General features: G+C 39.8%; 2 protein-coding genes across 2 annotated transcripts in view; one reads left to right on the top strand and one right to left on the bottom strand.

Annotated features, from left to right (window-relative positions):
• adamts13 (ADAM metallopeptidase with thrombospondin type 1 motif, 13) overlaps nt 1-13069 on the top strand; it is a 370029-nt gene that overhangs the window by 219251 nt on the left and 137709 nt on the right. The window lies entirely within an intron of this gene.
• Nucleotides 8517-13069, bottom strand: part of slc15a4 (solute carrier family 15 member 4) — a 29066-nt gene continuing 24513 nt past the window's right edge. The window contains exon 9 of the mRNA XM_061037656.1: nt 8517-10406. Coding sequence (XP_060893639.1) covers nt 10255-10406 — 152 coding nt within the window. The 3' untranslated portion in view covers nt 8517-10254. The remainder of the gene's footprint in view (nt 10407-13069) is intronic.

The raw sequence follows: 13069 nt of genomic DNA, 5'->3' as shown, positions 1-13069 counted from the left end.
ACTTGTAGGTATGGGTGGTGGAGGGAGGCAGTGGAGATAATTGGAGGTATTGAGCGCAACATGTATATACATAACCCGCTGGTTTGTAAACCATCTTTTTGTGGCCTGGAGTTCTGCATTTTGGTTTTCTTGAGTCAAAAATGATCATATTTGGAAAAGAGGGTTCCACAAGAGAGAAGGAAGGGGTTCCCAAATGGCAAAAGTTATCAAAGGTAGATGGTCTATGCCCCTGACTAACCCCATGTATTGAACAAAACGCTAGTTAACCATCACTTCCCCCAAGGAAAAGAATCTGATTGTTGTGTCAAGAAGGATGATTGGTCGCCCACGTCTCCCTAAAGAGCAAGTAGCAGGTGGCCAGTTGTCTTCTTTAAGGTGAAAAGCCAACAGCAATCCTACTCCTATGCACTGGCTTCCACAGGAAGATTAGGGAACACTCAGCAAGACACCAAGCTAGGTAGGTTGATCAAGGGAAAGATCTCCAAAAGGGACCAATAGCACAAGAAAGAGAGAGAGGTTGACCTCATTGGCTTTTAGCTTACATCTAGTAGTTTCTAACTGGCTATGCCCCTTATTATGTTTAAAATAGGCCTTTATATAATTATATTTTTAAATGTTCAGCCACATTAATAGAGAAACATTTAGACACTTGTACCAGGCTATAAAGATGATTATTTCCGCTGTTGGACATTTTGAAATGGGGCCTAATGGGGGATTGACTCACTTTGGGACCCAACCTCAAGTGGCCACTGGAGGAACTTTATTTCTCAGCCCTGGAGGTTGCTGCTTAGTTAATAGTCTCATCTCCTCCGTGAGAGCAGAGTACCCTAACATGACAGCCAGTGTGTGTGTAAGGGCTTTCACTGGACAGCATGGTAATGTGACATTTCCCACTGCCACCCCCCAGTTTAAAGATTTGTGAGCTTTGAAGAAAATGCCAATTAAGATCTCATTAACCTCTGTCCCATAGCCTACAGGAAGAGAGAAAGCATACTGATGGAAAAACTGGGATGAAATGTGCACTCTATCTCTGTGAGCGTGTGGATACAAAGGGGTATAATTACAGGCAAGGTGGGAACTGTTTCCTTTTGGAAATGGATATTTTATTATTCAGATAATTGCACAAACAATAATCATCTCTAAAAACTTCCCAAACAAAAGCAGTCGGCTGAAAAATTGCATTTTGCTCAGTGAACATTATTATGATCACAGTCGTGTTGGCTGATTACGTTTTTTTATTATTATTTTCCATCAAGCGGAGAAATGTTCACATTATGTTGACTGTTGCTGCGGTGTGGATCAGATTGTTAATCAGCTAAGCACACAATATTAGTTCAGAAGAGGGGCACTGAGATACTTGAGCAAATGGAAGCAATACCTTGAGTGTAATTAAGGATGCCATTTAGATTAGCTCTGTTATGTCAACAGTCAGCACTGAATGGAGCCCCTCCAGACACCAGCGTGAAAGTTCACTGGCTTTTCTACTTTTATTTAATTAGTTCAAGCAGCTTGTTGATTGATCCCTTCTACATCTGTGATGCTGCTGTTGCACATCTGTGTGCTGAGCCAGGACAATGAATAGACGCCCAAAAAAAAAGAACAAATGGAGGTCAAATTGAAAGATAAGAAGCAATGATAGGTTTTAAGAAGGAATTTAAGACATCTAAGCGTTTTTAGGTATGTTATGATTTGCATTGTCATTGAAAATGAAATTAAAGGATCAAAAAAGATATATCAGATATAAGGTACATTTGAACAGATGATCATTAACGACAGTTATTGCACTCACAACTGCAGTTTCAGCGCACTTCCCACCAGCCCTTATTGTTGCTAACATACCAAAAATAACTTTCATTTTCCTCAGTAGTGACTGTTGGGTCTGTTTTCAATAGCTTCCTATTATTCAAGGAAATATCACCAAACATAAAAAAAACAATGTAAAGGAATTGTGTCGAGACATTAGCAGCACCTCTAGACCTGGTAATCGTACCGTTGAATGGACAAATCAGATTAATTTCTACATTGTCATTTACAAAGCTAATATAAGATGTCTTGCCTCTTCTTGATTTTAATTGGTTAAACTGCTAAGCAAGTAAAAACACAAATAGACGAGTGCAGCAGTGTTCCAAAAGTTGAAATCAGGATGACTTACTGCGTTGGTTTTGTATTGAAAATGAGCACTGCCAGCACAAAAAATGGCCCAAGTGTACACTGGCCCTGAAGATACCAAAATATATCTGCCAGCAACTTTTGAGGTCTCTTATTGACACATATCAGAACTGTAAAGTGTTCAAATGATTCATAGTTTCGAAGGTGCTGGAATATTTATTTTGTGAACATTGTTACTTTCTACAATGTAAGGATGAGACATGTTGATAAGTGAGATCACAGGTACGCCTGTTTTGTCAAGCCAACCGGCTGTTGGTGCTAGCCTCATAATTACCTTTCAAGAATAACAGTATTGTCAAACTTTCTAATTGAATCCTGGCAAGTATTCTCAAATGTTTTTTGAAATCTGTCAACGTAAACTTTTCCAGTGTAAAAGAATTGTGAGAAAATAAGTATGTTTAAGGTGCAAATTCTCCACAGTACAGCTGTTTAATGGTTAGGGAGCTGTGGACAATATATACTTGCATGCATGCATGAATGAACATCAATCAATCATTCATTATTTGTATAGGGCCAATTCAGTGTAATCTCGAGACGCTTTACAAAAGAGCAGGTAAAACATTCATCCACATCTACACACAGACACGCTTAAAAACATTTCCATTGTCCCCGCTTTATTTCCATATCTTTCATGTCCTACAGAGTTTTTCTTCCCACCTCCTGTGTTGTTTTCTTCTTCTGCTGTGGCGCTTTCAGGGGCTGCAGAGAATTGAATTAGGTCCATGTGCAGTGTGTGCTGGGACCACCGCAACCATGCTCAGCTTGTGGACTGTGAAGGGCGAGGAGAGCCCCTGTACTGTAGGTCTGGGGAGGGATTTAACTGTCAGCCACAAGGGGAATGATTGATGGAGGACCCCTCGTAATTAAAACACCACTGCAGCTCTCTGTCTGTGACCGTCGTCGGTGGCTTCCACCTCTTCAGGTAGGGACAAAACAGGGCAGCCCATTAAAGACCCACCAGCTCTGCCCCCTTGGGCTCTGGTTTTAGACACGTGTTCTTACCTGCTGGGATGTGGCACATGAGATATAATGATTGTATTCACTTTCCTTATTAGAGCATAGTAACTCGAAACTCATTTTTGTTGGCCTTGAAGACTTGACTCCCCTGAAAGGAAAAGAAAAAACCTTCCCCAGGCTTCCATCTTAAATGGAGTTTTAATTAAATTGATGATGTGAGACCAACAAACTCTTGCTAATGGTTGGCTGTGCTCCCTGTGGTCCTAATGTGCAGGGTCTGTATTTGCAATTTCCAAATGATTATTTGCTGCTTGATTTATGTCGCTGCTTTTGAATTCATTTTTAAATCACTTCACAGTAGTCTTACAGCGAGACGCACAAACACTGTCGCAGAGAAACAGAGGAGCAGATGACAAGGTCAGCTTGACATTCTGGTGTGCCCAGTTTTTACAGAAGGAGCCACAGGGAACCAAAGACAACATTGTTATTCATAAACAAACCCCCGGTGCCCAATCTGCATCTTGTAAACACATTCCCCCACCTGACCAGAGCACCACGTTAGGGAGACATTCACTAAAGAGGACACACACAGAGTTTCTTGTCTCACTAGCCTTGGAAGACCTCTATATACCCCTATATTTAGTGCAAACTGTTATCTCAGTCGCAACCACAACACAATTCTAACTTTACAAGATTAAGACTGGCATAACTCACTAAAAACAAAAATGTTTAAATACTTGATACGATGATGCTGTCTGGTCAGTTGACAACCTAAAGATGTAAATCTTTAAAATATGGGTCTCAAATGTGCACTACATATTCTAAAATATTGCGATAAAAAACTACAAAACATTTGAGAGAGAAAAAAAACAGCATTTTTTTTTTCATTTTTAGGTGTGGAATAATACACCCTTTTTTATACAGAGTATTAAAAGAAAAGCAGTTTAAGAGGGATTCACTGAAAAATACAGTGCACATGAGTAAACATTTACCTACATAATCAATCAATCATATCAAATAATAATAATCCAATGCAATGATATGCTTTTTATGGTTTTAAATAACAATGGACATCGATAACAGATACATTTTCTTCATCTGTTGGTTGTTGATTTTGGGATTTGTTGAAAGAGATAAAAATACAGAACACACCCAGCCAAAAATCAAAATACACTCAATAAAATAAACTGTTTGTGGAGACCAGCCTCTTGGTCCCCTGAATGGAGCGCAGCCCCAACAGTCTAGTGGGAAAACATTTGTTTTTTACATTGTGAAATCTATACAAACTCACACACAAAAGCTCAAACATACACATATCAATGGGAAAGGGATCATCAGGGATGACTCTAAAAGCCAAAGGAAATAAACGAGTACATTAGATAGCAATACCTCTCAGCAGTATACAAGGTGAGCAGTGAGCACCCAAACATGTCATCTAAACCCTTTTCACACATACAGAAATCTCCTGGAAAAACTCTGGAGATTTGGCTACCCAGAGGGGCTTGAGGCTATTTGTGAACACAAACAGCCACATTTTTTGTGCAGACTTTGCCCGGAGTTTCTCCGGCCAGACCCCTAGTATTTTTTCCGCAGAAAGTCCGAGTGAGCTGATGTCTGAACGCAGCCGCATATACTCCGGAGATTTCAATTTGAGCCAATGGAAAGAGAATGATGTGTATATACAGTGACTGCCTAAAGTGTCTGCACATGACCGCTACGATCTCCGTGCACGTAATTAAACGGCTGCATTATGTTTTCTGTTCGTCAGTATGTTGTTCTCTTCTCTTTTGTGATGTTGTCATTCCATTGGATTACACATAGCATTGATATAAAGGCAAATATTCTCAATATAGCGTCGTGTAGCAGTCTGTGTTGCTACGGCCGCTACTTCCGCGTTGTTTATTTATGTCACGTCTTACCTCGGGAAATCCCCCAAGCCCCCTCCCCTCCTACAGGGATAGTCCCCCGCTGTGAGGAGCATATGTGAACGGCTAGGTCAGGAGAATCTCCGGAGAAGTCCACCTGTAAATATCTAGATATTATCCGGAGTGCATATGTGAAAATGGCTCTAGGTACATCAACCCAGGAGGACCTGTGGAGCACAATGCAGAGGGGACAACAAACCAGCTTGCCTGAAAACGGCGACAGTCAAAGGACAACCAAGATACATCTGACGAGAATGTTATTCCTCAGTGTGGCTGAGAAAGATTTATCCTGATACTTTCACTGTTTTATGGGAGTCAAGCCCCATTCTGTCAGAAAAAGAAACTCTTAACCACAGCACCTGCACATTATTACCAAGGTTGATACCATAAATCTGGATAGATGTAGGCCGTTTAAGACTTTTTACGGCTGCTTATTTCACACATCATATCTCTAAATGAACATCCTTAACCCACCACAGTCACTCCTACAGAAAACAGTCTTTCAGGTAACATGACTTTCAGATTTTGTAGAACAAGAAATTGTGAGGGTCTGGAAACATGTTTTCTTTTCCATATTTCAGAGCATCAGCATGATTTCACCCAGAGAAAATGTCTAGTCTATTGCAATCCTTTTTGGAATCTTGCACAGAAAAGGCTCCAGGATGCCGACTAACAAATACAGCTCAGATAAGATAATTAGGTCCATGTTAATGCAGCTGATTAGTAGTTAGAGATGGGTGATGTGTCTGCTTGGCCATTTTCTTCAACATTGTGTCTGTATTAGCTAATCTTAATTAACACGTAATGATACCTCCTAATCCTCCCATTACTGGAGGACATCTCTGGAGCATCTTCCAGTCGCTCATTACACAGGTAAGACTTAGTAACACAATTAAAAGCAGCTTAACACTCTGCAGATTAAGTTAGACTGCCACAGCATCAGAAATTATTTTAGAGTAGATGAAGAAGAGCAAAAGTTGTTTGATGTAAGCATAGAAAATGATCCTAATTAGGCAATTAACTGAGAGGCTGTGGAGACGTAAAACTATTTTTTTCCTTATTCTTAAAACTTTTCTACTTCTTGTCATGTTGACACACTTCCATCTAGAGTTGTTTTATTTTATTGGGAGATGTTTAATGCCACATGAAGAACACTTCTATTTTTCCTTTCTGTATTTTTTTTTTTTGATGAATTGATCTTTTGGCAGTCTCCCAGTTTGAACAAGCTTTTCTATGGTACCAACAAAAAATATGTTCCAGAGCAGATGTGTGCATGAAAATGGAAAACGATAGACAAGACTAAGAATCTAAAGCTATTCACCCATAACATTTTACTGTTAGGATGTTTTTTCTGTTAGGATGTTGTGCAGCCATATCCAAGATTTGCTAATCATTTCAATAAAGGTAGTCCCCCAAACATAGGCTGATCACCACATGGGCAGAGTGGGCAGGTGCCCAGAGCCCTGACCAATGGGAGTCTTAGCCTTAAGATTTATTGTTAGAATTATTTTTTTGTATGTTAAGTATTTTTTCTATACAATTATTGGACTGAATATTCTTAGAGTTGTTGCTTTTCATGTTTTTTCAGGGAAGGGACAGTCAACATGAGAGACAGAGAGAGAACTTCTACGTACCAACTGGAACTACAAACTAGTTTATGTACTGTATATAGAAGGAAGGAAGGGACAATAACTTTGAGAGCACCATAATGCGCAACAGAAAGTTAACGTTCCATCCTTTAGTGTTTTTTCTGTAAAAAAAACAAACAGGATTTTAGTATTATTAAAGGCACAGTATGTAGATTCTGCCGCCATGGGGCTCTCAATCAATACAAAAACAAAAGATGACGTTTAGGCTGGCGGGGAATCATAGGATTCTGCTACTTGCGTGTGTAGGTTGGGTGTGTGTCCAGGGCCTGTGGTCTTCCAAATCGTTATTAATTTACCACTTCTAAATTGAACAGGAACGCAAAAAGATAGTTGAAAGTGAAAATCTGCTCAGTTTGTACTTACCAACTGTTAGCTAGCTTACAATACTGTTTGTTAGCATGCTTACAACTCTTCCACTGTATTGTCCAACACTGTCAAGTGGTAAAGCTAGGAAGCTTTGGAATGCTAACACTAGCAGACATCCAATCTGATAAAAAATCAAATGTGGTACCAATGGGCCGATGTTAAGGGGTCATCTTAGTTTGGTACTGTAACATGGTCAGTAGTTGTTGAGATGTTTCATCCAAATCACCAGATTTCTTCCACAACTAACCATGAATGTCAAGCAAGTATTTTTAAAGATGTAGACAAAGATCATAGAATAAGTGAAGACATTTAATTCTGCTGGCAGTTCTTGTGGAGAAGTCGGAGGATTACTGTGAGGGTTCATCGTCTCGGAACAAAGAATGTTTGTGAAAATGTGAAGACAATTCATAAAGTGGTTGTGATGTTTCAGATAGGTCTAAGGTTGTGGACTGACATTCTAACATTAGCATGCCTGACTTAAGTTTGTGCCATTGGTTAAAAAATATGATCACATTCAGCACACTTTAAACTTCAAAGGCAACCTTGGCTCACAGCAAAAGCTCAGGGAAAAAAACAATATAAAAAGGCGCCGGTGTAAATGTATGCAGGTTTTCTCTGAGGCGCTGTTGTTTCCTTAAATCCAGGCCAATAAATTAACTTAAAATATTGGTCGCCCTGTTCCAAAACTACATATCTCTGTGTTATTACCTCGCAATTCTGCCTCCATAACCACTTCAATGTGTCAGAAATTCCTCTCAACATGAGAAACAAGCCGCCACACTGGAATTATGACCCGTAGGCGTTCTGTTGGTTTCAAACATCAAGCTGTCTGCTAAGTCACGGCTATGTGGGCTCTCGGACCAAATTAAACAGGAATTGGCCCTCTCCGAGCCTCCAGGCTGGGAGGGCTTAGCATTAAAAAATGATCTGTGATGACGTTTTGATTTCAATCTGTGTCTGATGAAACGAAGAAGAAACATGCTCGCTTCCCCAGTGGGAATACAAAATGAGCATGCTACACCTCTGTGTTTGCAACCTTATGCCCCCCCCCCCCCCCCTCCTCCCTAAACTGCCTGCCACAGGGTGTATTTTTTCTGTAATATAAATAATTTAAGCACTCTACTTTGAGTTTCCCTCAGGACCAACAAACCCCAGCTCTAATCATGAATGCATCCTGACATGGAGGCACAATCAGTGATTCACATGTAAACAACAGGGTCACCTCTCTGCCCGAATTCAAAACACAGAGCAGGGACATTTCATCATTTGATTTTTCTATTCTTCTGATGCTTTAATTATTGATTTATATTGTTCTTTATGTTACAAAATCCTGTGACTTAACCATGTTGGATTGCAGTTTAAAAAAAGAAATAACAACCATGTGAGAAAAAGATTTGTTTCTACCTTGCTAGAGCGATTTACACGATGGCAAAAAACTACAAACCCAACGTTTGAGTTCATAAACTTTAATGGGCAAAAATAAAACCACAAAACAATATTTGAGTTCCGTAGCATTAAGAAAACAGAAGCTGAATCCAAAGTCAAACGTCATAACGTCTTGTCGAGAGGACTGAGATGACAAACAAATATATATAAAATATGCAATAAAACAAGGAACATCTATTCATCCGACCAATTAAACACAACTAAAATCATAAAAAGCAGACATCATAAGCCACCAGAGAGAAGGCTTTTTGCATTTATGTGCTGTTACAAATGTCACTTTATGTACACCACAGGGTAAACACCACGGAGAGCTCCCAAAGGCAGTTTTACTTTTCCTGGAGAGTTATGTCACTCGACACTATTCCTCGAGCCCTGAGTTTTCTTGCTTTAATAAAATTCATTACTTTGTGCTGTACCCATTCTGAGGATTCAAGAAACACACACACAAGCAGTTTTCTTAGCAATATAAAGCTAAAAAAAAAAAAGAAGCGTCACAGTCTAATAAATACAACAACAATACATTTTCTGGCAAAGCTGCAAAGTCATGATAACACTGTAAAAAAAAGGCTCCCAACAAACGCTGCTAAAGTTATTTACTTTGTTATGAAGTTATAAAATATAAAATGATCTCAGTATAAATTAATTTGTTAAGTCTCGCTTTATTTATCATCATGATGTGAGCATTTCAGCAGTGGATGTTTTAAGAGCTACGCTCAAGGTTGTCTTTTAAGCTTAACTTTCTAATGAGTTGTTTGTAATGTGGACATGCAGTTCTGCAGCTTCACCAGAAATTAAAAGCTTTTTGAGGCACGGAGTATTTCTAACATGATTATTAATGTATGGAGCCGTTGGAGGATTTAAAGAGGATTCACAGAAGGATTTGTGTGGATTTACAGTATGTAATCACGCGCACAGGAAGCAGTCCTTCTGTTGGATATTAGATTGAATATTAGATGTTGAAATAGAAAGTTTGTTTCTTGGATTCTTCCAACAAAGCTCTTTTCTGTCTCACATTTACCAGCAATCATTTATAAGAATCTGCTACAACACTTCAACGTAAAAGTACCCTCTGAATGAATTACACATTAAACCGGATCATAATTCCATTACTGCATCGAGAAGCTCAACCGTGCTTATTATAATCAAGGAATAATGCTAACATTCAAGTACACTTAATACCACATTTACACCATGGATGTAAGCATGTACAAACTATTTCAACAGTCAGTTTAAATACTAATGGATTACACCAGGGTCAGTAAAATGGTTAGTCCAAGATTTTGTTAGAAAACACAAAATAAAATCTGTACCATAAAACAATGGAGCATTCTCAAAAGATTAGAAGAGATATTTTTTTTTTGTTATGGCAACACTCCTCAAGTCAAGTGCAAAAGATCAAAGAAAGGCAACAAGGGTAAAGATGCAGGAGAAAGGTAGCGGAGTAGATTTGACTCAAACACGGCTCCTGCAGTCATCTCTAAACTTTGACTAGAATCAGTGCATTTGTCCATTGTTGTTTCTTAAAAGGATTAAGAGGCCCCACTCTGAAGCTAAAATATACTTAAATAAGAAATATAAAGACATGACAGGGTCATGTGTGACGTTTTCTATGAGAGGTAAACCAAACATCTGTAGGATTCAATTAGAAAGTAGCGATCTGACGGGGTCTTTGGGCACTGAGCGAATGCAGGAAAAGGCAGGTATGGTGAGCGGGTATGGGGACATGTGTGTGGGGGGGAGGGTCAGGAGGAGATTTTTCTCTGCCTTGGGTTTCCTGTTTTGCCTTTCTGCTTGTCATACTTCACAGAGATGATGAGGAAGACCAGCAAGGTGACGCCTTGTATCCCTGCCAGGAGGAAGAAGTAGTAGTGCAGTGAGCAGTCATTGATATTACCTGTGAGGGAAGAAAGAAAAAAACAAGCCCTTCATTAGAACAGAATACAAAACATGTAAGCTTTGAATCCTGAGAGCTTTAAAACGAGACCGGTGTTCAGATTGCTCTTTAAAGCAGCGTGCAGCATGTAGAAATGACACATATGGAAATTTGGAAAACAAAAGAGTAAGTCACGACAAATTCTGAAAGGAGCAGCAGGAGGTTTCTTTTTATCACAAAGTACTACTGCATGTTAAAAGTAAAGCAAAGGTAAACGGCCACAAGCTCACAAGTGTGGCAGGTTGCTGTGTTTGTGTTCACATAAAAGGAAAGCTTGAAGTGAGAGGGGTGAGGAAACACAATTCTGTCAGGAATTAGGAATTCAGCAGAGAGAGGCCTGTGTTTTTCTGTGAAAACCTGGTAAAAGTGAAGACAGTTGACCCCGCTCTTCTGCAGTTTGATATAGAAAAAGAGTATTGATGATGTGGGACTGAAGTATTAGAAATAACAGAGCATTGGGGGCCCTCTGCTGTGATACAAGCCAGGGAGTGTTTCATCCGTATTAAAGCATGCCTTGTTTCCTCATGGGAATGCGATGCAATAAAAGGCGTAAAAACCCCCCCCTAAAAAACAGTGATGTTTCTGTTGTGATCTGCTGGGGGGGGGGTTGTATCATGGTAGACAAACAAACGTTGCAGAGACAGACAGAGAAAAGGTGCATTTAGAGCATAAAAAAATGTTTTTTTTTACTAGTGGGTCTGGAGAATTAAAGCAGCAGCCTATAAACTCTGACTCTCTTAACATTTGATGCTCTGTTGATTGAAGTGGTTGTCCTCATTCAGCAACAAAGCTCAAGAGGAAACAAATCCTTGTTTTCCTCTGGCTGGGGTTTTACATAAAGGACAAAGCTGACGTCAGAACCACAGTCTCCACTGTTCGAGTAAGGACACAACTGGATTGGTTATCGAGCAGCTCTGTCCTCTTGACCATGTCCAGCGAACCCTTTGACTTTGTAGTCAACAGCATGAGATGAGTTTACTACTCCAGAGGCATCTGAGTTCAACTTGAGGATTCTTTTTTCAGAACGTGCCTTTTGGTTTACGTAACAGGCTCCGTGTAGCGCACAGCATCAACAGTGGACAGAGATACCTACATACCTACGTATAGCTAGCATCCTACATTATCGTCAAACGAGTGAATGTGATGCCCTGGAGCCTTTTCTCTAACACAGCTCCTATTAGCTTCTCCATGTGGAGATGTCACGCAGAATAAAGAGCTAAAGTAAGGAAAGCAGGACTGATTGTAATGAGACATTGGGGCAATTGTCAATTTAAATTTTGCCTGTTAACATAGCAGTGTGAGAGAGAGTGTGTGTTTTTGTGTGGCTTTGTTACACCTGTCAGTTCACAGTTTACCACCCTAGGTCAGGAGGGTGCATGATTATTAACCAAAAGATTGACCTTTTATACTTTGACTATTTATTAAACAACTCAGAATGTGCTCTGTGAAATGCAGTGGTGCACAGACAGAAAAAAATCAGACAAATTCCAAGCCGTTATTTCAGGTTCTTCACTTTACAAGGCTTTTTTTTTTTTGGAGAAGGAAGAACGTTTAAAAAACATGGCAGGGTTTTTGTCATCCCCTTTACACCAACAAATCCAGGACTTCAACAGTTGAATGAGTAGTTAACAAATAATGTTAAAGTTATTAAGATGAAGCACGATTACTTCAATGAACCTGCCCTTTACTCAATCTTAGGATGATTTGGTTAAAGAAAGAATGTGCGATATTCTACACATAAATACAACAGAAATCAAGTATTACCCCTTTAAATGTCTCTCTGATTCATGACTGTCTACAATGAGTGAGAAGCAGTGTTTACATCATGTTTACATCATGTTTACATGGACGGTAATGCATATGAAGCTGTTTTAGTCTACTCACTGCTTATTTGGATGTCACGCAAGTGTGTTTAGATAACGGTCATTATGTGTCAATTTATGTGCAATATGAAGCTTTGAGTTAACTAAAGTGTGCTAACACAACAATGCAGGCCACAGGCAATTGCAGCTCGAGCAAAGGACAATTTTGTCTGCTGCTTGCGCTTAATGGTGCTTAATTATGGTGCGTTCTAATCGATAACTCCTTTGTGCAACGCGAGTGGAGAGGGGTTGGAGGTGTGCCGCTGGAGGAGAGCGGAAACGTTCAGAATAGCAGAGGTGTCGCCAAACAGCAGTTTAGCACAACTGGAACATAAGAGATATTAACAAGACTAAAGGCCTTGTTTTAATTGCACAGGCACAATAAAAAGTGAAAGCGATTGTTCTGTGCACAAACTATGTGGGCATCACAAAGACCCCCTTCTATCTTTTGAGTGTCATGTAAGTGCGGTGGAGCAGAGTGCAGAAAGACCGGCTGAAGTTGGATATAGATCAGAGGGTGTGGTGATTAATGAATACACTCACAGCCAGTCACATTACTGGTCTTATCGCTTAGAAACAGCTGTGCCAATCACAGTGAAGCATGACATCAACAGCTCAACCACTGGAAAGACCATTCTCCAGGAAATCATATTGTTGTGTGGACGGCGCAGAGTGGAACGACATGAGTGTACATCAACGCAGGGCTGCAGCCAGAGGCAGACGATGCAGATTTATTAACAATTAATTGGCACAATGATGATC

The sequence above is a fragment of the Labrus mixtus genome, chromosome 5 (assembly GCF_963584025.1).
Source record: "Labrus mixtus chromosome 5, fLabMix1.1, whole genome shotgun sequence".
In the NCBI taxonomy this organism is placed as follows: Eukaryota; Metazoa; Chordata; class Actinopteri; order Labriformes; family Labridae; genus Labrus; species Labrus mixtus.
This window is presented reverse-complemented; position numbering and strand designations above follow the sequence as displayed.